At 42.6% G+C, this 27,464-nt stretch overlaps 1 protein-coding gene across 1 annotated transcript in view; it reads right to left on the reverse strand.

Moving 5' to 3' along the window:
- Positions 1-6,209: 6,209 nt before the first annotated feature.
- The window catches only part of LOC124594066, a 160,289-nt gene continuing 139,034 nt past the window's right edge, over positions 6,210-27,464 (reverse strand). The window contains exon 5 of the mRNA XM_047132416.1: positions 6,210-6,345. Within this exon, the coding sequence (XP_046988372.1) occupies positions 6,210-6,345 (136 nt within the window). The remainder of the gene's footprint in view (positions 6,346-27,464) is intronic.

The following is a 27,464-nucleotide window of genomic DNA, read 5'->3' on the forward strand; positions in this document are numbered from 1 at the left end:
AAAATTGTTATAAATCTGAAGTTAAAAATCACAAACATCATTGCAGATTACAGATTTTGACAGTCTGAAAACGCAGCAAGTGGATATGAAGATAGCCGCATGAGGCAGTCGAAATCGTACATCTGTAATGCTAGTCATGTCTGTATCGAAAAATAAAAAATGTTTTACAATTTTACAAATAGCAGTCGCCTCCGAAAGAGAGATAAAAATAATATTGCAATCCTTTGGATGTGTAATACGCTGTATTCAGCAACCATTTTTCCTGTTTGACAAGTGCTTAACACACATCTAAAATCAAACATATCTCTTGTAAATGAAGTTTATGAGCAAGAAGTTAAAGTTGACTTGTTCGATCAGGGAATTTTTTTGAAATGCATTAAGCCATTGATCAACTTATTACTAGTTGTGATTCATGTTGAAGAGTATTCCTAGCTTTCCAGTCTTCGTAATGCCGTCTGTTATTGCATCTAGTGGAATACACAGTATTCCTCAATATCACATGCTTTATCTCTAGTATTTACAAAGACTGGGGCTTAACGTTATGTCATGAGTGATATTGACTTCTTCCTCTTTTGTATCTACCGCCTTCAGCATACACGAGCCCTGCTCGAGTTGGTACTGTTTATGAAACGGGTAAAGATTTGATGGGTCCTTATATCTTTTTCGTAGATGAAAAAAGACTTATGTATGAAAGACACCGTGGACACCCATGGGTTTAGCTGTTCCTCCACTAATCTACCACGCAAATCGCCCATGTGGGGAAGAAGGAAGATGGCAGCCTAGCTGATACTGCAGGTAGAACTCACAAGGGGAGGCTAGGACGTTCGGATCACCGATCTACTTCAAGTTTCGTAAGGCGTGCTACTTAGGCGTCTTTGGGAAAATTCACGCGTCAGTGATGCAACGGTGCGTTGCGAATCTGCGCACGAAATGGCGGCTGTCTTGAGTTTTGCGTTCAAGCTTCTTATTCGGTGGTTCCCTGGATCGAGGCCCGCTCACTTTTTTTTAAATTTATATTTTTTTCAGCAGTAGTAATATTATTTCATACATATTACATTTGAAAGGTAATATGATGAAATGACACGTGTACTTGCATGATATTTTACTGGATTTCCACCATTGTTTGGTTGTTTGCTGATTTTTAGAATCACAAAAAATGTTATTTATATCATAATCGTCAAATAAACTACCAGACGCATAAAGTTTTCCTGAAAATGTTTACCTATTGTGATTTTCGAAATCCCTTATTCCTGCAGTCGGGTATCGTACCGAGAACTGATTGGCATCTGGATGCTTCGATCTACAGACTCAAGGCTCAAGGACAAATGAGAGGCCCGGAAAGCTCAAGTCTAATATTCATAAATAATACATTTTTAAATAACACAATAGGTTATAAAATGCCAGAATAAGAGGGTAATGTGCGATTAATCGTCGGATGTCTTTTCTACATTATAAGTTATAGAATGATAGTTTTCATGCATACACAGAAAACATAAATTAAAACGGCATCTACTACATCGAATGAATGGAGTTCTCCCGCTTGCACGAGGGAGCTTCATAATTTCCAAGGAAAAACATTTTGAAAAATTTCTTGTTTTTTCAACAACCTGAATGCAAATCATGCGTAACCCTACATATTCGTAAATATCGGAACCCAAAATTGGCGATGTACGATTGAATGCATTTTAATAGCATCTCTCGTTCGTTGTCTGTCAAAACTGAGAAAGACTGGAGGCACTTAATAAAGTTGTAAACTTTCCTATAAAAATAAAATTTAATTTATAAATAATATTTGTTGTAATAATGAAAATTAGTAAACAGCCAAATAACATTGGAGTCAATCAAATTTCATGCAAATTCACGTGTCTTTTCATCATTTTATCTTTCATATGTAATACGTACGAAATAAGAATGTTGTTGCAAAAAATATAAATAAAAAAATGAGCGGGATTTTATTCAGTGAGCCATTGATTTCGAAACTTGAACGCTAGCCAGATGACCGCCGCCAGTTCGTGCTCAGGGTCGCAACGCATCAAAATGGTTCAAATGGCTCTGAGCACTATGGAACTTAACATCTGAGGTCATCAGTCCCTTAGAACTACTTAAACCTAACCCACCTAAGGACATTACACACATCCGTGCCCGAGGCAGGATTCGAACCAGCGACCGTAGCGCTGGCGCGGTCTCAGACTGAAGCGCCTAGAACCGCTCGGCCACACAGGCCGGCTGCAACGCATCGATACATCATTGACGCGCCAAACTACTCTTACGATTCCCTCGAAATCACTTAAATAGTACACACTAATAGCAGAGACAAGGGAACATCACCAACTCTACACGTACAGGAGATCAGCTCCACTAATTGATCCTTATCGAAAATTTGATCCATAGTTCTGATAGTACGCACTTATGACCTTCTTAATGTTCGTCACTTGTCCGCCCCACTGCAACTGCCTAACACCTGGTCGCTAATTACCATACAGTAGTGTGAGAGCCAGAACCCTCCTATTCTTGGGGTGTTGAAGACGGGAGCAGAGGAAGGGAAGATGCTGCCATTTCTGCCCTATATGTTTTGAAATGTTGTTCGAGAACATTCATAGTTATGATTTTCTACTCCAAAAACAGTGGTATGAATACGTATTACGTCAAACTCAGGCACATAAAAGTTGAATATTACTTTACCAATATTCTCGTACTGATATTCTGCAGCTGTATATACCACTGAAAGTGAACACTAATAAACCTAGGCAATTGAAGAATAATTGTAAGGTGAAGTTAATAATTTTCGATTTGCAATTTAATCATGCCAATGAAGACGAAGAATAGCACATCTCCTGAAAATGTACTTCACTTTAATAGATCCAACTTTAAAATCCAAATAAAATACTCACAACAGCGTCGTTATTAATTAAACAGCGCTAAGCTACGTGTGTGCATCACTTCATTTCACTCATTTGCGCTGCATTTGCGAATCGCAACATAAAACTGTTCAAATCTGTGGCACCAGCTACAGGTTATAAATGACAATGAACAAAGCATTTTATCAATCTCAAAAGAGTATTTCACAAACTTTTTTATTCACTCTACTGTAAAGTACTTGCGCTTGGGCATATGGGGCTTCACTAGGGTGGAGAGAGTGACAAACGAGTGCGCACGCAAATTTAAAAGCTGTACTTTGAAGTTCGTACCTGCTTACTATCAAAATTGAGGCCCAGATTTTGGCACGGGGCAAGCGTCCTTTTTTCTCCTTAAAATATTAGGTCAAGTTGGTGATGTTTCCTTGCGTGTAAGACACCGGTCTGGTCTGCCGGACTCTGCCGAATTCGTCGTCTTGCCCACTGTAATGTTACAGGAGTTTTGACGGTGGGTGGCAGAGTAGGAAACATTTCCTCTGGATACCTGTACTACCGTGGCGTATCTCGTGTGGAGCACTCTAACCAGGCTCACGTTGCACACACAAAAAGGAAGGCGCACTATGGAGTAATTATCCGATTGGGAACGAAATTGGTAGATTTGACGTGAATTCCAGACAAACAAGTTAATAAAATTTTAGTAACATTGGATGATTTATGCAAGAGACCGCCACGATAGCTGAGTGGTCAGCGTGACGGAATGCGTCCTACGTGCCCGGGTTAGATTCCCAGCCGGGTCGGAGATTTTTTTCCTCTCAGGGACTGGGTATTGTTGTGTTGTCTTCATCATCATTTCATCCCCACCCGGCACGCAGGTCGCCAAGTGTGGCGTCGAATGTAATAAGACCTGCACCAAGGCGGCCGGTCCTGCCCCGCAAAGGGCCTCCGGACCAATGACGCCAAACGCTCTTTTCCATTTATGCAAGAGAGAAAGAGGGAGTATTACTAATTGAGCAAGTGAATAACTCATTGATCTACTTCTGGACCTTATGCAAATACTTATTCGGCTTGGAATTTGATGATAGAGCAGCCCCTGAGGGATGTCGTACCCGTGTTAGATCGTGAAAAATCCCGAGCTAGTTGGAGATTCCTGCCCACAATGTTCCGAACGCTCTCAATCGCGGAGATATCCGGTGACTCGCTGTCCTAGGCAGGGTTTGGCAAGCACGAAGACAAGCAGTAGAAACCCTTGCCATGAGCGTGCGGGCATTATACTGCTGAAGAGCAAGCCCAGGGTGGCTTGCAATGAAGGGCAACAAAACGGGCGTAGAATATCGTTGCAAGGGTGTGGAGGAAGATGAACAAAGAGGCTATAAAAAGAGACGGCACCCAAGCCATCATCCGTGTTTGTAAGCCGTATGGCAGGCTACAGTAAGATTGGTATCCCACTACTATCGGGGCGCCTCCAGATACGTCTTCGACTTGGAATCAGACTGACCGGATCAGAATTGTCTTCAGAGATGAGTCTCGCTTCGAACTTGGTAACACACTGCTGTTCGGGGCATCTCCAGACATGTTTTCGATGGTCATCAGGGCTCAGATTGAAGCGGGGACTCATAAGTGAAGACAATTCTACTCTAATCAGTCTAGAGACGCCGAGATAGTGGGTGGATACCAATCTGACTGTCGCCCTCCAAAAGGCCCGACAGCCAGGACTGACGGACTTGGGTGCCATTTCTTTTCTTAGCAGACCCCTTCAGTTATCACCCGAAGCACGCCGACAGTAAAGGGTTACGTCGAAGATATTGTACGAGCCGTTTTGTTGCCCTTCAAGGCAAGATATCATGGATTAACATTTCAGAAAGATAATTCCCTCCCGCACACGTCGGGGGTTTCAATACTTGTCTTCGTTCTCGTCAAGCCCAACCTTGACCAGCAAGTTCTGCGGATGTCTTCCCAAAATGAGAATGCTTGGAGCATTATCGACAGAGACCTACAACCATCTCGGGATTTGGACGATATAACCTGCCAGTTGCACAGAATTTGGCACGATACCCCTCAGGAGGACATCCAGCGTATCTATCAATCAATGCCAAACCGAACAACTGCTTGAACAGGGATCAGAGATGGATCAACATGAACTCGCTCAATTTGTGAAGCACTCTCTCTTGACAAAATCACCCAATTTCTTTGAAATTGTATTAATTTGTTTGTCTGTACATGTACATCATCCTACCCGATGTCCGTCGTATTTGGATGGTTCCTTTTTTTGTCTAAGAGTGTATTATCAAGTGCCATTGATTACATGTCGTGATAGATGCTAAACTTTCAGGACGCTTAGTTCCTTCTACTTTGTTTATTTTCTTGTAAAATTTAATTTTTCCCTGATACAAGAACCTGGCAACTTCAGTTGTTTTATTTTTTAATGGCCAGAAAATATCATATTTATAAATGTGTTCATTTATTGCTGTAGGTTGGAGTGTAAATCTTATTTCAGTAGAAGTAGTAAATCGTAGGCGGTGTACGTTCCAATCTAAGAAATACCCTGCTGAAACTTCCTGGCAGATTAAAACTGTGTGCCCGACCGAGACTCGAACTCGGGACCTTTGCCTTTCGCGGGCAAGTGCTCTACCAACTGAGCTACCGAAGCACGACTCACGCCCGGTACTCACAGCTTTACTTCTGCCAGTACCTCGTCTCCTACCTTCCAAACTTTACAGAAGCTCTCCTGCGAACCTTGCAGAACTGCTGACTGGGAATATGTGTTTCTTGCCACATGCAGTGCTTTTGTGGTTACTGAAGGAATTCTACTAGCAACTGGCAGCAGTCAATATTTATCCTAAAGGAGAAGATACAGGTTAACCTAGAATCGTTGAGTGGGGACTCTTTTATGCAGAGCAGCTACTGTTACACTATTAATGCACCAGGAAGTCTGTGTAGCGTTTACGTTTGCTGGAGTTAGTCTTCAGCTTGGCAGCTATGCAAGGCGCGGGTACTCACGTGTACGTGGGCAGGGGGAAGCCCGGTACTCACAGCTTTACTTCTGCCAGTACCTCGTCTCCTACCTTCCAAACTTTACAGAAGCTCTCCTGCGAACCTTGCAGAACTGCTGACTGGGAATATGTGTTTCTTGCCACATGCAGTGCTTTTGTGGTTACTGAAGGAAGTCTACTAGCAACTGGCAGCAGTCAATATTTATCCTAAAGGAGAAGATACAGGTTAACCTAGAATCGTTGAGTGGGGACTCTTTTATGCAGAGCAGCTACTGTTACACTATTAATGCACCAGGAAGTCTGTGTAGCGTTTACGTTTGCTGGAGTTAGTCTTCAGCTTGGCAGCTATGCAAGGCGCGGGTACTCACGTGTACGTAGGCAGGGGGAAGCCCTGGGCGGCGCAGGGCAGCTCCGCCGGCTCGCGGAGGCGCACGGTCACGTGACTGCGAGAGTCCGTGATGCGGGGCGGCACCGAGCTCTGCGGCTCCGTCACCAGCAGCCTGCAACAAGAGGCAGACAACCCGTGACACTCACCGTAGGAAACAGTAGCCCCACCACCAGTAGCCTGAGACATAGGCAACCCGCTAAACCGGCCAATGCTATGCGTTTAAATTGCAGACTACATAAATCATATCATGCAAGTATTGCTCGTATACATAAAATGTACCCGTTTTACTGTTCATTCACAACCTTTCACATTTTCTAGGTTCATACTTGACTGTACTGAGATTAAGGATTATTGAAATGACACCAGTAAGTCACCCATTCTTACAGGTATATTCAATATTTACACCGCTGCCCTTTAAAATTACATCACGAAAATTACCGCATTACGATATTGTACTTATTGTTGGTATTCAGTATAGCAGGAATAGCATATCGTTAAATTTGTAAGTGATTTAGGAGTATAAAAGGTGCGAAATTTACTGCACGACTGATTGTAGCAACAACCCTCAGACGAGTGGGCATGAAGTCGAACCACATAAATATCTCCAGAATTACACATCAGATTAAAAAGCGAAAAAATACTTTTTCTATATTTTTAAAAATTCCATCTGACGACACCAATGCTGATGCCTCTGCCCCACCCCAGGGAGGGAGGTGGGCGGGAAATTCGAAATTGTTAATAGGAACATCCTATTTTTATCGTAGATTCCAGGGAAAGAATACGTAAATTATTTATGTGACGCTATTTCTGGTGCTTGGTAGATGGTGCTTTTATCGACGGAAAAAATGAGTTCCAAAATGGCATTATCTAGAGAAAAATGTATTGGCTCAAAAACATAAAAACAAATGTATTCAGTAATTGTGAAAAAAAGTTTGTTTGAAATGGGTCCTCCTGCCTCTCGCCAAAGGTATGCTTGTTTGTACGAATTATATCACAGCAAGTGCGAAAAATATGCGGCTAATTAAGATAAAAAACACACCCTGTATACAGTCGCGACACTCGCTTCTGTGAAATGTATTACTGTCGGACAATTGGGAATATACCAGCGTCCGTAACGGCGAGAAAGCGAGCCGTAAGGTTAATGTTTGTAATTATTTTTCTATTTTGTTACCGAAATAGTTATTACATTTGTGCGTTGCAAGCATTAATAAGTGACCAAGACACAAGAATGATCGTCAAATAAGTTTAAAAAGCAACCGAATCTTAATGATTCAGTGACCTAAGCTACAACCCATTCACGAAAAAAATACTTTCGACTATTATACAACTGAGGCTTACTCCTGTGAAAGCAAGAGAACATAAACACGTTTCGTGCATGAGAGGCATATACAGGGTGGCCAGGAACAGTAAAAGCTTATAATGGTGTTGTATGGTGAGATGTGCTGAGAAATGACTGTTAAGAAAAAATTCGATGCGCTTCACCGTTTCAGAGTTAATTAGATCCGAAATTAGCTAATCACGTCGTTGTGCGCGCAAATTCAAGCGGACCGCCAGAGATGATACCCCCAAACGTGTGCTTCGTTTGGTTTCCTAAAACCGAACAAGAGAGCGATACAGAAATTGGACATGGGACGAACCCTTAGCTAAAGACAAGGGACGAACTCTTAGCCAAAGACTGAGCCGTCTCGTGCTCTATCATCTACGCTTTGGGAACAATTGACACTAATTGTATTTGGCGGGCCGCTTGAGTTTGTGGGGCGTCGGCCTGATTGGCTAACTTCATTGCTAATTAAATCGGAAACGGCGCAACATATCGAATTTTTTTCTTAACAGTTATTTCTTGGCACAGCCTACCCTGCAACACCCTTAGAAGCTTTTCAGACTGTTTCTGACCTCCCTGTATCTCTGTTGTCGACCCTTCTGGTTATGACAGACCCTTTCGTTGATATGTAACAATTTTGTATGGAGTATACTGATTCGCACATGCTTACACTTCATTCGACTTTCTAATACACTAATATTTTTCCAAATGTAATTATTTGGTTTCAAAAACGAATGTGTTGAAGACTCTTGCCGCTTGCAAGTGCGGAATTGGTTCCTTCTGTGTTGGGGAATAATTTTATTGCTTTTGACGTTTCATTGTCACGGCTGCGTGGTTTTCCCTTCACCAATAGTGGCAGTGGCTTATTGGCTTATTTGGTCAGTTAAATAATGTAGGCATTGCATTTCGTATAAGTTTCGTACATGCGATATTCAATGATTTGATTAGAAGTATAGTGAAGAAAACTTCACGTTTTTGAGTCGGTATCTGACGTCTTTCTGCACAGGGTAAGGTCTTCTGCTGTGTACCAGACTGCAATAAGTAAATTGCCATAGTACATAAACTGCCCTTTAATGTATCGTTTCATACCTTCCAGTGTCCTTGCTAAACCAAATAAAGCAAAATGTGGGGTAAATATTTAGATATTGCCGATTTTGATGGAACTACACTGAGGTGACAAAAGTCATGGGCTACGTCCTAATGTCATATCGGACTTCCCTTCGCCCGGTGTATTGCATCAACTAGGCAGGGCATGAAGTCAACAAGTCGTTGGAAGTCCCCTACAGAAATATTGAGCAATGCTGCCTCTATATCTGTTGATAATTGCGAAAGTGTTGTCGGCACAGAATCTCGTGCACGAACTGATCTCTCTTTTATGTCTCATTAACGTTCGATGGGATTTATGTCGAGTGATCTGGGTGGCCAAATCATTCGCTGAAACTGTCCAGAATGTTCCTCAAACCAGCCGCGAACGATTGTAGCCCGGTGACATTGTTGTTTGGGAACATGAAGTCCATGAAAGCAAACGGTCTCCAAGTAGCCGAACATAACCGTTTCCAATTAATGATCGGTTCAGTTGGACCAGAGGACTCAGTCCATCCCATATAAACACAGCCCCAGCCCACACCATTATGAAGCCACCATCAGCTTGCACGGTACCGTGGCTTCGTTGGTTCAGCGCCACGCTCGAACTCTACTATCAGCTCATGCCAATGGAAATCGGGACTCGTCTCACCAGGCCACAGTTTTCTAGTTGTCTATGGCCCAGGAGAGGCGCTGCAGGCGATGTCGTGCTGTTAGCAAAGACACTCGTATCCGTCGTCTGCTGCCATAACCCATTAACACCAAATTTCGCCGTACTGTCCTAACGATTACGTTCGTCGTTGTGCCACATTAATTGCTGGGGATATTTCCCGCAGTGTTGTCCGTCTATTAGCACTGACAACTCTACGAAAACGCTGCTGCTATCGGTTAAGTGAAGGCCGTCGGCAACTGCGTTATCCTTGGCGAGAGGTCATCATCATCATCTTGGACAGTTTCCAGCCTCTGGCCGGATCTATATGGAACATAGGCCTCTCCATCGTCTTCTGTCTTACCACCATCTCATCCGTCTTCACCCTGGTCCAGTCTTCTCCTTTCTTCTGGACGCATTCAGCCATCCGTCTCTCGGTCTTCCTCTTGGTCTCGTTCCTTCCAGTTTCATCTCGTGTATCCTCCTGGGTATCGTCTTCTCCTCCATTCTCTTAACGTGTCCATACTATCTCAGCCTTGATTTCTCTATCTCCTCATGCAATGGTTCTACTTTCATTAACTCTCTGATCCTATCATTTCTTAACCTGTCTATCTTTGTCACTCCAATACTGTTTCTCAAGTATTACATCTCACTGGCTTGTACCTTGCTTTTCTTTCTTCCTTTCATAACCCAAGTTTATGATGTGTTTGTTAGGATTGGGACATACTATGACTGGTATATAACCTTTTTACTAATTTGGGGTACATCCTTGCTCCATATCAAGCTTCTGACACCCTTCCGAAATGCTTCTGCGTTTCTCCCCCTCTCGTTTATTTCTCTGTCGTCTTTTCTATCTCCCTGTATCAGTCTTCCCAGGTACTTGAAACTCTCCACTCTCCTCAATCGTTCCCCACCAACGTTATTCCCGTTGTACCTCTCTCCTTCTTCCTCGTTGTGATAATAATCTCACTCTTACTTATACCAAATTTCATTCCATATTCTTGTACTGCTCGTTCCCATACGTCCAACTGCTCTTTTACGTCCTCCTCCTTATTCCCCCAAATCATCAGATCATCTGCAAACATCATAGCTTTCATATTCCATTCACCAATTACTTGTACTACTGTACTCATTATATCATCCACCACTACAATGAAGAGTAATGGTGAAAGTGCACTTCCCTGCCTCAAGTCATTCTTCTGTTCAATCCAAGCTGATTTCTCTCCTATTACTTTCACCCAGCTCACACTTCTATGGTGCATTTCCCTTATCCTCAAAATAATCTGTTTTGCTACTCCTCTGTTCCCCAGGGCTTTCCACACTTTGCTTCTACTTAGACTATCATACGCTTTTTCAATGTCCAGGAAGGTCATTAACAGATCTATTCCATATTCACAGTGCTGTTCCTGCAGTTGTCTTACAGCAAAAATTCGATCCACCGTGGACCTTCCTGTTCTGAAGCCATGTTGCTCTTCTCTCATTCTTCCTTCTAATTTTGCCCGAATTCGTGCTTCCAAAATTTTCTAAAAAATCTTTGCACAATGACTCATCAACGTTATCCCCCGATATTTCTTGCCCTCTTTTCTATTTCCCTTCTTAAAGATCGGAGCAATTAAACTCTTCTTCCAGTCTTCTGGGATCATCTGTCCCCACACAATTTTCATTACTCGACATAGCCATTGTATCCCTGCTTCTCCTGCTGCTCCCACCATCTCTACACTTAGCTCATCCAGACCTGGTGAGTACCCTCCCTTCATCTTGCCCAATGCCTCTTTCATTTCTCCCCATGTAAAGTCTTTTCTGTTTACTGTTCCTCCTCTTTTTTCTCCTCGGCTTGTTCCTCCTGATCCAGGTCTCCATTCGGGCTCAGGAGTTCTTCAAAATACTCCTTCCACATATTCTTGAGTTCCTCCTTATTCTCTACATCTTGTCCACTTTTGTTCACCATTTGAGCATAATCTGTCGTACCGTTCTTCCTCTTACTTTTAATCGTCCCATATAACCCCTTTTTTTGAACCTTCACTATCCTCCTCCATCATTCTGGTCCACTGTTCCATACACTTTCTTCTTTCCTTCGCCACCACTCTTTTTGCTTCTTTCTTGCTTGCCTGATACTTTTCTTTTGTCTCTACTGTTATTTTCTGGAACTATAACCCAAAGGCTCTACTCTTCTTCTGTACTATATCCTTTGTTTTATCATTCCACCAGGGTGTTCCTTTCCATCTCTTTTTGTTGCTAGTCCTCCCACGTATTGCTTCTGCCACACTTACTAATGTTCCCTTGAACCCACCCCATTCCTCTTCTACCGTTTTTGGTTCATCCTTTGGAATACTTTACTTTACTATTTGTACATACTGTAGCCTGCTTTCTTCCTCCTTCAACTTCCATACCCTTACTACTTGTACATACTGTAGCCTGCTTTCTTCCTCCTTCAACTTCCATACCCTTATACGTCTTTCCTGGTTTTCTGTCCCTTTATTAACCTTAGTTCCTCTCAGGTTCATTGCCAACAAACGGTGGTCGCTATCCAAGGCCTCTGACGGCGTTATCTTAATGTCAATGAGGTTCCTATTCATCTCACTGTCGTACAGGAAGTAGTCAACTATCGCCTTTCTCTTTATGTCTTGACTGTACCAGGTAATCTTGTAGCTCTCTCTTTTTCCTAAACCAAGAGTTCCCAACCATATAGCCATTCGTTTGACAGAACTCCAATAGTCTTTCACCTTCCTCATTTCGGCAGCCTCAACCCTCTGGTCCAGGCACACTTTCGCAGCCTTCTCTTCCAACGTGTGCGTTGAAATTTCCCATTACTACCATATCCTTCCTTCCCATCTGCTTCTGCATTTCCTCTTAAAACTCTTGCCTCTCCTCAGAAGTGCTACCCATCTACGGCGCATACAGCTGTATTACCTCTATGGTCGTCCCCTTGGGTGATATTTCGGCCTTCATCATCCCATCACTTATTCACTTCCTCTTTTAATCCATCTCTTAAGGCTATTCCATTCCTCCTTCCCTCCTCATTTCCACTCCAATACAGTCGGTAGCCTTTCCTCAGTTCTCTCCTTTCTTCTCCTTTTCATCTCGTTTCAGCTAAGCCCAATAGGTCTAACTTCCTTCCTTCCATCATGTCTACCATCTTCTCCACCTTTCCAGTCAATGTTTGTATATTTAATGTTCCAAATCTTAGTCCTTGTTTATAACCAGTTAGTCGTCGATTAAATCCGTCCCTTCCGAGACCCGTTCTATTTTTGAAAGTAGAAATCATAATCCACTATTGGCTTGTAGGGCCTATCGTAGCTTCACCAGAGACCCATTAGCCGTCACTTTTCAGGGTTCCTGTAGGACCTTCACAGCTGCCGTAGCGGTCCCGGGGCACACACAGCCCCACTGTACCTCGCTCCTACAGGCAATACCCTACCCGATACTATCACGCCAGGAGCCGGGCCCGTGTACGGAGACGAATGCAGTGAGGTTACGGTCGTTCGAGTCCCCACACACCGTTTCACCCGCAGTGGTGCAGTACAAACGACAGGGACTCGTCTGAAAAGGCGATGTGGTGCCACCCCTAACTTCAGTGATGTTGTGTTTCACTCCCGTCGGTGTGCCTGTCTTTGCTGCTGCGTCAATGGAAACCATAACAAAGGTCGCCGTGATAACAGCCCGCGGTACTACAGATGTCACAGTGTGCGTGTGGACAATTTTTTTGCTGGAAACAGTCATTTTCTCTGACTCAAGATAAGTGATCCAGCACGAACAATATGTCGCTCTGAGCTTTGAGATCCGGCATGGCCCTCTTGAGTCAATACGCTCCATATTCGATGACAGTCGTGGGATCCAGACCAACGCCAGCAGCAATATCACGGAACGATCAGCCTTAGTTTGGATAGGTCACGATCCTGCCGCTGTCAGATTTCCACAGGCGTTTTTCCTTTGCAAGCGAGACGTAACACGCACAAGTAACACACGTTGAAGTGCGATTTCTGAATAGGAAATTTGTTGTGTTATCTTTCCTTACATACAGAACTTAGATGCGCGTATTTCAACATGTAGCACACAGTATACCAGACTGACATTTATTTAATGCGCTTGGTATTGCATATGTAGTTGTCAGTTACATATACTGCATATTAACCAGCAGATGTGGAGCAGTAAACGCTAGAAGCTGGTCATGTGTCAACGCAACGAAGTTCAGTCAACACATATGGCTGGCTTATGAGACGTATTTATGTCATATTACGTTTATATGTCTCAATCCTATTCGATGGCTGCCTGAAGATGGTCTTTTTCCACTAAAAGGTTGTAGAAGTATTAGGCATCGAAGCATCGGTATACATGTTACGTCTTAGCTGATACACTGAAAATACAACTCCCGACCTATGATTGACTTCAGCTGCTTCTGTGAGCCATACTTAGGAATTAGGAGATACCTCATCTTGTCGAGCTGAAAGATCTTAATGGTAAAGACTGGTTCCAGTTTTACATAAAATAGTGAGTAAATGATTCGCAGACAATATGACGATCCGAAGAGACAAAAAAATACATCTTGAAAATGCGACAAAAACTGAGAAAGAGGGTCGCACGAAAGTTGAATAGCCGTTGGAGCGGAACCGCAAATTAGCATGTGGTATTATTCCGCGTTCAGACTGTTGTTTCAGCTTACTTTCCTCCGTCAGAATAATGAACTATTTTGAAGATCAGTATCTTTTGCTACTACCGTCACATTCCTTGCAATTTACTAAGAAACTAAATAAGTCGTTGGATAAGAGTACATATATTAATTTGGAATGACTCATACACGTTGAGTGCTCGAATGTGACCAACTTAAAATGGAATTCAATAATTCAGTTCATTAGGAGAGATAACGTACAGAAGTTTGTAGAAATTGAAAACGTGAAAAGAAATTAAAGATTGTGAATAAGAGTATGAAGAGAACATGTGCAGTGTTGGTTTATATGTATTAATTCTAGTACCTTTAAGAAAAAACTGTCAGTTGGAGTGATCTGTTTATAAACCTCAAAGCCAACAAAATTCGTAAGGGTAAACGCTGTTAGGATGACTTACAACAACTTGCTAAACATCAAAGTTGGCGATGCCCTTCGAAACGAGTGAAGTTTTGCTGCTAAATAGAAAGCAAAACAATACAAAAAGTTAATATGTAAATAAGTGCAAGAAAATAGATTGGGGTACACGTTGAATATCCGCTTCAGTGAAATCTTCTTCGACGAAATACGTACGTAGAGCCAATGGAAAAATTTCTGAATCTCTGCGCAATAGCGAGTGCGTGAGAAATGTTGAAATTCCAATTGCACAAGTAGATCGTTAAAAGTTTGTACTACAGATACATCGAATAAATTATGTCGTATGAGATACGAAAACAAGAGATGTGAAAATAATACGCAAAGAAAAGCATTCTTTGCAACATATGCTAAGTTGCTACTTGGTGTGCTGAGACATGGAGAAGTACTTAGATGAATATTTAAATCCCTAGGGCAAAGAAAGGGCAAAGAATGTTGACTTGCGTGAAATAAGATTATTAGATGACAAAGTATATACACAAATAAAGAAATTGGCGCAGTAGTCGAATAATTAGAGAATTTAATCTGTCCTGTCAGTAGACCTATGACTATAAAATATAGATAAGAGGATGAAACCTGGTAATTAAGGAAAGCAGAACGGGGACCGAATCAGTTACTATTGGTTTGCTTTGCAATTTCACTCACTTATTTTAGTAAATAATTTTTGAAAACAAGCGAATTAGGTCGCAATAAGACTTATAAAGCAAGTAACCACAATCACGGCTGAAGGCCTTTAACGCCCAAATTGGCAATTATTAAAAAATTTAACAAACATACATAAAATAAAGTCAGCAAATAATTTTTGAAAACAACCCAATGTCGTCGCAATCAGAATTTTAAGGCATGTAACCACAATCATGGCTGAAAGCCTTTAACGCGAAAAATGGCAATTATTTAAAATTCAACAAATACATAAAATATAGACAGCCAATAATTTTGAAGACAAGCCAATGTGGTCGCAATCAGAATTTTAAGGCAAGTAACCACTATCACGGCTGAAGGCCTTTAACGCCCAAAATGGCAATTATTAAAAAGATTTAACAAACACACATAAAATACAGACAGAAGTTAATTCTTGAAAACAAGCCAGTGTGGTCGCAATCAGAATTTTAAAGCAAGTAACCACAATCACGGCTGAAGGCCTTTAACGCCCAAATGGAAATTATAAAAAATTTATCAAATATACTGTCAAACGGTGAATAGGGTAGCAAAAGTTGATTAACAAAAACAAACAACAGATCACCAAACAGGTGAGACAAATGATGGTGACTTAATAATACAATAATAAAATAAAACACAAGGGTCAGTGACAGACGGTGCTCCAGGAATCGACCTCTGACTGGGTCCACCACAAACACTTTCGCGAGCGAAGAGAAAGGCAGCCAATAGTTTCATTCAGATCACAAGATGGTAACTTGAACTAGTGGCAGTCTAACGAGCGACTAATGATAATCTTGGTGAGCCTAACTGACATCCAACGAAACAAATGCAAGATGTAAAATTACGCCAAAACTGGAACCGGCGGTCTGGGCTCCGCCTGCAGGATACCGTGCTTACAGCGCCCGGAACAAGAAGGAATGACTCCCACTAAGGTAGAAGAACGTCACCAAAACTACAATCAAGAAGCTGTCAAAGTTACACGCCTCACTGGACAGCGGCAGCAAGGCGACGAAATGTGCTCTGCCGTTACATACACTAACCCTCAGGGCAGGTAACTGGGACGTTAGCGGCCACAAGACAGAGAAGTACTGCTGGTTGAACTTAACAGTGTAAGAAGCTGAAAATAGTACATAGTAATTAGAAGCCCAGGAAGGCTAAGCAGATCCGCCTTCCTCAGGTACTTCACTCACTGTTTTTCGTCTCGGTGACACTACGAGCAGGAACACGGACCCAAGTCATTGGAGAATTACGAGGTATCACAATGGTTGAGGTTTCTTTACGCGAATTGCAATGCTCTCAACTTAAACACGCAGGATCCGGTTTCGACGAGGTCGTGCACCCTCGTGACCACTGCCCTTCGATCCGACAGTCCGTACAGGCCGCCAGTTATCTCGGCGTGCTGTCGCTCCGCACGCACCTCACTGCTCCTGCGTCCCCAACCGAACTTCACACTCACACTTCAAGGAAGAAGCACGAGGTTCAAATGTTCAAATGTGTGTGAAATCTTATGGGACTTAACAGCTAAGGTCATCAGTCCCTAAGCTTACACACTATTTGACCTAAATTATCCTAAGGACAAACACACACCCATGCCCGAGGGAGGACTCGAAACTCCGCCGGGACCAGCCGCACAGTCCATGACTGCAGCGCCCTTGACCGCTCGGCTAATCCCGCGTGGCAAGCACGAGGTCGCCCCAAAGATAAGGCAGCAGAACTTCATATCGATAAGAGCCGCTGTTGCCACTAGCGGACAGGAAACGCTTACGAAACCGAGTGGCGCCAGTGAACATGAGAAGAAGACAATCAATGCAGCCATGCCAACTAAACGATACGGTCTGGCAGAAACCTACACACGGCACCAACGCGAGCCGCAGCATGGCTCACAGGAATTCAGCATTTTGAAGCTCTTTGATACTGAGTTAGTGGTTAATAATTAATCCCACTGACATTCACATAAACAATTTCATCCATTGAACCAACGGCGTAGGTTGTATGAGGAGTGATCTATGCGATGTGTTTCAGGAGCAGAAGTAAATATTTTAGGAAGTGGCACGATAGACTAAATCAAAAGCAATAGTCCATGCAGCAAATGTGTTATTTTTTACTGGTTACGAAGATACATCTGATTACAGATACAAGTTTTCATTTCGTGTTCTGGTAATCCAGTTGATATTGGTTTACTTATTATCATTTTTGTTTTGAGGTTCTAGAAGTGAACAGCTCGTCGTCTAGTGTGTGTGTGTGTGTGTGTGTGTGTGTGTGTGTGTGTGTGTGAATGAGTGAGTGAGTGAGTGGTCCTTATCATTATTTCATCTACATCGACTAGCATGTAGCCGAAGTAGCGTCAAATGAGAACACTTGCAACAGGCAGCTGAAATCCCCGAAAGGGGACACTCATCCAAAAATATCATAGGCACTATTGTTTTTGATGTTTCAGGAAACCCACATAAGAAAACCTCTCCGCAAATGTGTGGTGTTATATGATAGATAATCAGTTGATTTGGCCTGCGGTGTCGCCGCATCATTTTATATAGCGCCGTTATCTAAACTTTCTAGAAAACGAGATTGTAGTATTACGCTGAGGTGACAAAAATCGTGGGATACCTCCTCATACGTGCCGGTCCTCCTTTTGCCCGGCGTAGGGCATCAGCTCCACGTGGCATGGACTCAACAAGTCGTTGGCAGTCCCCTGCAGATACACTGAGCTATGCTGCCTCTATAACAGACGATAAATGAGAAAGAGTTGCGGTGCAAGAAGTTGTGCTCGAACTGACATCTTGATTATGACCCATAAATGTTCGATGGGATTCATATCGGTCGATATGGGTGGCCAGATCATTCACTGGAACTGTCCAGAATGTTCTTCACACCAACCACGAGCAAATGTGCCAGGTGACACGGCACACTATAATCCATAAAAATTCCATCGTTGTTTGGGAACATGAATGGTTGCAAATGGTCCCCAAGGAGCCGAACATAACAATTTCCAGTCAATGATCGGTTCAGTTCAACCAGAGGACGCAGTCCATCTTACGTAGCACAGCCCACACCATTTTAGAGCCACCAGCAGCTTGCACAGTACCTTGTTGACAACTTGGGTTCGTGGCTTCGTTCGCTCTGCGCCACACTCGAACCCTACTATCACCCCTTACCAACTGAAATCGGGACTCATCACCAGAGCACGGTTTTAGAAATGTTTAGGGCCCAACCAACGTAGTCACGAGCTTAGAAGAGGTGCTGCAGGCGATGTGCTGTTAGGGAAGGCACTCCCGTCAGTCGTCTGCTGCCGTAGACCGTTAACGCCAAATTTCGCCACATTGTCCTAATAGTTACGTTTGTTGTACATCCCAAATTGATTTCTGCGGTTGTTTCACGCAGTGTTGTTTGTCCGTCGGCACTGACAGTTTTACACAGACGCCACGGCGCTAGTCTCGATCGTTAAGTGAAGCCCGTCGGCCACTGCGTTGTCCTTGGCGAGAGGTAATGCTTGAAATTTTGTGTTCTCAATACATACTGATACTGTAGATCACGGACTACTGAATTCCCTAACGACTTCCGACGTGTACTAGTCCATGCGTCTAGTTCCAACTGCCATTCCGCTTTCAAAGTCTCTTAATTGCACTCGTGCGGCCTCGTTCTGACTGAAAACTACAAATGGCATTGCAGCAATTAAAGATGAAGTTTATTAGTAACTTGGGAGATTTAAATACTTTATTCCACAGGCAACATTTCTTTCAGAAATCTCGTACAATCTCGCCGTTTAGGGAAAACATACAGAGTGGCGTAGCTAAATCAGCGAGCCTCTCCACTGAATGCGAATGCAATATTTAGACTTCTGAACATCTACAACAATGGACATTTTTATACAATAATCGACTGTTAGCAATCTTCTGTCGGCATTTCAGTTTATTTCATCAGGAAGTTAGACGTTTTCCTTTGCGGTCTGCAAAATGACTCTCTCGATATAAGAAAGAACTGAAATTGTTGAAGCATATGTGAAAACAGGGAACTCGTTAAATTTTCGGGGTCAAGTATCCGAAATGAGGACTACAAGCAAAGAGAGAAATACAGAGTCTGTATAAAAGTTGATGCACCTACGGGTCTGAGCAGAATGTAAAACGACAAATAATTCCTTCAGTTGCATACCAGAAGTTGACGCAGACAGTCGCCGAAAAATTATTCAGTGCCCACGTAAACTGGATCAACAAGCGCATGTAAGTAGGAGGAGTTGCAAGCGGATATTGAAAAGTCGTAATATGAAGCCATATTGTGTGACGGTGGTGCAGAAATTACGGGGGGATGAGAGTCGGGAAGGTGTAGATTACTGCACGTGACTCGAATAACATCAACGATGGTTTGTTAGACCCTTTCCATTATATCATGAGTGAGGGAGCATCTGAGGCATCTTTTCGGTCAAGTGAATTCGCAGAACACGACATTCTGGGCAAAAGAGGATCCTAACATGTGTGTCAGCAACCACTCTATAGTGAAAAAAATCTGCATATGGTACGGTGTAACGGGAACCGATATTTTCTGACACTACCCTCTACACGGTTGCATATATGGGAATTTTGGATACATTTTGTGCTCAGATCACTGAATATAAAAGGCAACACTGCTTCTTCCTGCAACATGTAGTAACATGACGCACGTCTAAGGTATCCCTCGAACGAATCCATTATGTCTTCACTGAGTAACGAATTCTCAGCAAATATTTGTGGCCACCACGTTCGCCGATTCTAATAACGTGTGATCTTTTGCTCTCAGGGCACTTGAATAACAAGGTATATAGAAAAATGAAATGAGCGTGTGGCATTGTTTGCCGGGAGGACCCATCCGGGGAAGTTCGACCGCCGAGTACAAATCTTATTTCAGTCGACGCCGCATTGGGCGACTTGCGCGCCGGTGATGAGGATGAAATGATGGGGAGGACAACACAACACCCAGTCGACGAGCGGAGAAAAATCTCCAACCCTGCCGGGAATCGAACCCAGGTCCGCTGCATGGGAGGCAAGCACGTTACCACTCAGGCCGGCAAGGTCTATGAAACAATTCCATACACAGTACAGGAACTGAAAGAGAATATCAGCCATGAAGTGTCCGCCATCAACATCCGAACCTTACGCTGAGTGTATATGAATGTGCTTAGACCTACACAGTTGTGTATTGATGTTGCAGGGGGTCACTCTCAGCATCTACTACATATGTATTTTTAACTGTATTTTTCATTGTAAATAAATGGTAAGAACATTTCAAGTCTTCATTCCTGTTTCACTGCATTTACTTCATACTTACAAGGGCCAGTTTGGTCTGCACTACCCCGTAGTTTCCGTATATTGGGAAGTTTCTTGTTAGGAACATTTCGATTCGTCAGCTATGAGTAATGACCGGAGTAGAATGACTCGGTGACGCAATAAATTCGTTAATTAATTGGGGTCATATGTCAGAGTTTCATGTGGTTCCAAACACTAAAGCTTCCTTCCCATTAGGGGAGCTAGCAGCAGTACGTTACTGCATGCAAATCGCCTCCATTAACAGAGGCGCAACTTTCCCGTCGTAATTACGGGCTATAGTGCAGCCTTCTCGCTGCCTAATCCCGCTACAGATAAGCTCATTACGGTGTTGTTAAACCTGACTTCGGTAATTTTCCATTCACTATATTTCCTGGCAACGGCCAATGCTTGTATTAGCTATTCCAAAAATTATGTTCATTACCAACTGAATTGCGGTAATTATGTTTTCTGCTTTCATTCGGTAATTGTAGATATTCTAATTTGTTTGTGTGGTTGTCTGAAAATTATCTTCTTCCCTTTCAGATTCTTATTCATATTTACAGCTGCAGATTTAGCTATGGAATCAGAATAAAATGACACTTTCTGTAGCGATCCTTTTTTGGAGAAGGAAAGTCTAATTATTGGTGCTATAAACGCGAAATACTTTTAAAAATTTACGTAAATAGGCTTTATCGATGAAGATATTACAGAGGGCATAAAATGCAAGCAGTCAGAAGTTACGAAATGGACAGTATCATGAAGTAGATGTGTAGTATGGGACAGCATATTTTAATAATATGATCTTCGGGGATGACGAAGGTTCACCATAAATAAACTAGCTAAGTACCCAGCGTTGCCTGGATCTGTATTTATTCCAGTCTTCTGTTATCTCCTTACGACCCCCCCCCCCTGTCTCTGTTCATCTCCTACTTCCTACTCCCCCCCCCCCCCCCTGCTCTGTCCACCTTCCTCCTTCTGTGTCCACCAACCCGCTATCACTCCAATCCCAACAGAAGGCTGCGAGTCTTATCCTCACAGTATTTATTTCGAGATAATAAATAATGTGTGTACCACGTTTGGTTGAAATCGATCCAGGGGTCTTATGAGGAGCTTTTTAGCCACAGTTTTGTTAACGTATGCCCGTGTAACATATTTCACATGCATTTAACATATTTCACCCAAATTTGTACACATATTTGACGTGTATTTCTAGAGAAATTCGTCCTGCAATTTAGTTTTCACGAAGCTTAATGTTAATGATGTGATATCCTCTTAAACATGTATTGGACAATGACATATCTTTGCACGTACATTCAGTAGTGTAAGCGTATGCTGTCTGTGAAATATGTTGCGCATATATTATTAGTAAAGAAGTAATACATTAAAACGCCATGCCGGATGTGGCAGTTTTATTGCATGAACGACGAAAAATTTAGCAAGCCGTAAACTACTTTTTCGTGGAGGGTCAGTGAGAAAATGTTTGGTAACGGTCTTAGCTTGTTGCAAGTCTCTAACTGCTCTCATTCTCAAATACTCGATTAATATATACTGCGTACTCACGTGTGTCACACTTTTCTTTCACCCTCACCCCATTGATTCTTCTGAGATAGTGATACGTGTACCAAGTTTGGTTGAAACTGATCCGATTTATTTGGAGCTGATGTGGAACATACATACTTCCGTTTTTATAATATGTGTGGATTCAAACGCTGGTCAAATCTACTAATTCGAATGGTTTCAATGCCACTTACATAGTTTGAAAACCATTATCTGCTAAATCGAACATCATCGGTACACTATAATTATGTAATTATTTATGATTTGTAGTCATCTTCCCTATCCCCATGAACCATGGACCTTGCCGTTGGTGGGAAGGCTTGCGTACCTCAACGAGATAGATAGCCGTACCGTAGGTGCAACCACAACGGAGGGGTATCTGTTGAGAGGCCAGACAAACGTGTGGTTCATGAAGAGGGGCAGCAGCCTTTTCAGTAGTTTCAGGGGCAACAGTCTGGATGATTGACTGATCTGGCCTTGTAACACTAACCAAAATGGCCTTGCTGTTCTGGTACTGCGAACGGCTGAAAGCAAGGGGAAACTTTTTTTTTTGGTCATCAGTCTACTGACTAGTTTGATGCGGCCCGCCACGAACTCCTTTCCTGTGCTAACCTCTTCAGCTCAGAGTAGCACTTGCAACCTACGTCCTCAATTATTTGCTTAACGTATTTCAATCTCTGTCTTCCTCTACAGTTTTTGCCCTCTACACCTCCCTCTAGTACCATGGAAGTCATTCCCTCATGTCTTAGCAGATGCCCTATCATCCTGTCCCTTCTCCTTATCAGTGTTTTCCACATATTCCTTTCCTCTTCGATTCTGCGTAGAACCTCCTCATTCCTTACCTTATCAGTCCACCTAATTTTCAACATTCGTCTATAGCACCACATCTCAAATGCTTCGATTCTCTTCTGTTCCGGTTTTCCCACAGTCCATGTTTCACTACCATACAATGCTGTACTCCAGACGTACATCCTCAGAAACTTCTTCCTCAAATTAAGGCCGGTATTTGATATTAGTAGACTTCTCTTGGCCAGAAATGCCTTTTTTGCCATAGCGAGTCTGCTTTTGATGTTCCCCTTGCTCCGTCCGTCACTGGTTACTTTACTGCCTAGGTAGCAGAATTCCTTAACTTCATTGACTTCGTGACCATCAATACTGATGTTAAGTTTCTCGCTGTTCTCATTTCTACTACTTCTCATTACCTTCGTCTTTCTCCGATTTACTCTCAAACCATACTGTGTACTCATTAGACTGTTCATTCCGTTCAGCAGGTCATTTAATTCTTCTTCACTTTCACTCAGGATAGCAATGTCATCAGCGAATCGTATCATTGATATCCTTTCACCTTGTATTTTTATTCCACTCCTGAACCTTTCTTTTATTTACATCATTGCTTCCTCGATGTACAGATTGAAGAGTAGGGACGAAAGGCTACAGCCTTGTCTTACACCCTTCTTAATACGAGCACTTCGTTCTTGATCGTCCACTCTTATTTTTCCCTCTTGGTTGTTGTACATATTGTATATGACCTGTCTATCCCTATAGCTGACCCCTACGTTTTTCAGAAACTCGAACAGCTTGCACCATTTTATATTGTCGAACGCTTTTTCCAGGTCGACAAATCCTATGAAAGTGTCTTGATTTTTCTTTAGCCTTGCTTCCATTATTAGCCGTAACGTCAGAATTGCCTCTCTCGTCCCTTTACTTTTCCTAAAGCCAAACTGATCGTCACCTAGCGCATTCTCAATTTTCTTTTGCATTCTTCTGTGTATTATTCTTGTAAGCAGCTTCGATGCATGAGCTGTTAAGCTGATTGTGCGATAATTATCGCACTTGTCAGCTCTTGCCGTCTTCGGAATTGTGTGGATGATGCTTTTCCGAAAGTCAGATGGTATGTCGCCAGACTCATATATTCTAGACACCAACGTGAATAGTCGTTTTGTTGCCACTTCCCCCAATGACTTTAGAAATTCTGATGGAATGTTATCTATCCCTTCTCCGTTATTTGACCGTATGTCCTCCAAAGCTCTTTTAAATTCCGATTCTAATACTAGATCCCCTATCTCTTCTTAATCGACTCCTGTTTCTTCTTCTATCACATCAGACAAATCTTCACCCTCATAGAGGCTTTCAATGTATTCTTTCCACCTATCTGCTCTCTCCTCTGCATTTAACAGTGGAATTCCCGTTGCACTCTTAATGTTACCACCGTTGCTTTTAATGTCACCAAAGGTTGTTTTGACTTTCCTGTATGCTGAGTACGTCCTTCCGACAATCATATCTTTTTCGATGTCTTCACATTTTTCCTGCAGCCATTTCGTCTTAGCTTCCCTGCACTTCCTATTTATTTCATTCCTCAGCGACTTGTATTTCTGTATTCCTGGTTTCCCCGGAACATGTTTGTACTTCCTCCTTTCATCAATCAACTGAAATATTTCTTCTGTTACCCATGGTTTCTTCGCAGCTACCTTCTTTGTACCTATGTTTTCCTTCCCAACTTCTGTGATGGTCCTTTTTAGAGATGTCCATTCCTCTTCAACTGTACTGCCTACTGCGCTATTCCTTATTGCTGTATCTATAGCGTTAGAGAACTTCAAACGTATCTCGTCATTCCTTAGTACTTCCGTATCCCACTTCTTTGCGTATTGATTCTTCCTGACTAATGTCTTGAACTTCAGCCTGCTCTTCATCACTACTATATTGTGATCTGAGTCTATATCTGCTCCTGGGTACGCCTTACAATCCAGTATCTGATTTCGGAATCTCTGTCTGACCATGATGTAATCTAACTGAAATCTTCCCGTATCTCCCGGCCTTTTCCAAGTATACCTCTTCCTCTTGTGATTCTTGAACGGGGTATTCGCTATTACTAGCTGAAACTTGTTACAGAACTCAATTAGTCTTTCTCCTCTTTCATTCCTTGTCCCAAGCCCATATTCTCCTGTAACCTTTTCTTCTACTCCTTCCCCTACAACTGCATTCCAGTCGCCCATGACTATTAGATTTTCGTCCCCCTTTACATACTGCATTACTCTTTCAATATCCTCGTACACTTTCTCTATCTGTTCATCTTCAGCTTGCGACGTCGGCATGTATACCTGAACTATCGTTGTCGGTGTTGGTCTGCTGTCGATTCTGATTAGAACAACCCGGTCATTGAACTGTTCACAGTAACATACCCTCTGCCCTACCTTCCTATTCATAATGAATCCTACACCTGTTATACCATTTTCTGCTGCTGTTGATATTACCCGATACTCATCTGACCAGAAATCCTTGTCTTCCTTCCACTTCACTTCACTGACCCCTGCTATATCTAGATTGAGCTTTGCATTTCCCTTTTCAGATTTTCTAGTTTCCCTACCACGTTCAAGCTTCTGACATTCCACGCCTCGACTCGTAGAACGTTATCCTGTCGTTGATTATTCAATCTTTTTCTCATGGTAACCTCCCCCTTGGCAGTCCCCTCCCGGAGATACGAATGGGGGACTATTCCGGAATCTTTTGCCAATGGAGAGATCATCATGACACTTCTTCAATTACAGGCCACATGTCCTGTGGATACACGTTACGTGTCTTTAATGCAGTGGTTTCCATTGCCTTCTGCATCCTCATGTCGTTGATCATTGCTGATTCTTCCGCCTTTAGGGGCAACTTCCCACCCCTAGGACAAGAGAGTGCCCTGAACCTCCATCCGTTCCTCCTCCCTCTTTGACAAGGCCGTTGGCAGAAGGAGGCCGACTTCTTATGCCGGAAGTCTTCGGCCGCCAATGCTGAGTATTTATCAAAATTTAGGCAGTGGCGGGGATCGAGCCCGCGACCGAAGAGGTTTCGATTGTGAATCAAAGACGCTACCTCTAGACCACGGGAAACTACAGCCTTAATTTTTCTCGAGGGCATGCAGCTTTATTGTATGATTAAATGATGATGGCGTCCTCTTGGGTAAAATATTCCGGAGGTAAAATAGTCCCCCATTCGGATCTCTGGGCGGGGACTACTCAAGAGGGCGTTGTTATCAGAAGAAAGAAAACTGGCGTTCTACGGATCGGAGCGTGGAATGTCAGATCCCTTAATCGGGCAGGTAAGTTAGAAAATTTAAAAAGTGAAATGAATAGGTTAAAGTTAGATATAGTGGGAATTAGTGAAGTTTGATGGCAGGAGGAACAAGACTTTTGGTCAGGTGAATACAGAGTTAAAAATACAAAACCAAATACGGGTAATGCAGGAGTAGGTTTAATAATGAATAAAAATATAGGGGTACGAGTAAGCTACTACAAACAGCATAGTGAACACATTATTGTGGCCAAGATAGACACGAAGCCCACGCCTACTACAGTAGTACAAGTTTATATGCCAACTATCTCTGCAGATGATGAAGAAATTGATGAAAGGTATAATTAGATAAAAGAAATTATTCAGGTAGTGAAGGGAGACGAAAATTTAATAGTCATGGGTGACTGGAATTCAAGAGTAGGAAAAGGGAGAGAAGGGATCATAGTTGGGGAATATGGATTGGGGGTAAGAAATGAAAGAGGAAGCCGCCTGGTAGAATTTTGCGCAGAGCATAACTTAATCATAGCTAACACTTGGTTTAAGAATCATAAAAGAAGGTTGTATACATGGAAGAACCCTGGAGATACTAAAAGGTATCAGATACATTATATAATGGTAAGACAGAGATTTAGGAACCAGGTTTTCAATTGTAAGACATTTACAGGGGCAGATGTGGACTCTGACCACAATCTATTGGTTATGAACTGTAGATTAAAACTGAAGAAACTGCAAAAAGGTGGGAATTTAAGGAGATGGGACCTGGATAAACTGAAAGAACCAGAGGTTGTACAGAGTTTCAGGGAGAGCATAAGGGAACAATTGACAGGAATGCGGGAAAGAAATACAGTAGAAGAAGAATGGGTAGCTTTGAGGGATGAAATAGTGAAGGCAGCAGAGGATCAAATAGGTAAAAAGACGAGAGCTAGTAGAAACCCTTGGGTAAGAGAAGAAATATTGAATTTAATTGATGAAAGGAGAAAATATAAAAATGCAGCAAATGAAGCAGGCAAAAAGGAATACAAACGTCTCAAAAATGAGGTCGACAGGAAGTGCTTAATGGCTAAGCAGGTATGGCTAGAGGACAAATGTAAGGATGTAGAGGCTTATCTCACCAGGGGTAAGATAGATACTGCCTACAGGAAAATTAAAGAGACCTTTGGAGAAAGGAGAACCACTTGCATGAATATCAAGAGCTTTGAATGAAACCCAGTTCTAAGCAAAGAAGGGAGAGCAGAAAGGTGGAAGGAGTATATAGATGGTCTATACAAGGGTGATGTACATGAGGACAATAGTACGGAAATGGAAGATGATGCAGATGAAGATGAAATGGGAGATTTGATGCTGCGTGAAGAGTTTGACAGAGCACTGAAAGACCTGAGTCGAAACAAAGCCCCCGGAGTAGACAACATTCCATTAGAACTACTGACAACCTTGGGAGAGTCAGCCCTGACAAAACTCTACCATTTTGTGAGGAAGATGTATGAGAAAGGCGAAATACCCTCAGACTTCAAGAAGAATATAATAATTCCAATCCCAAAGAAAGCAGGTGGCAAGGGTAAA

The sequence above is a fragment of the Schistocerca americana genome, chromosome 2 (genome assembly GCF_021461395.2).
Source record: "Schistocerca americana isolate TAMUIC-IGC-003095 chromosome 2, iqSchAmer2.1, whole genome shotgun sequence".
NCBI lineage: Eukaryota > Metazoa > Arthropoda > Insecta > Orthoptera > Acrididae > Schistocerca > Schistocerca americana.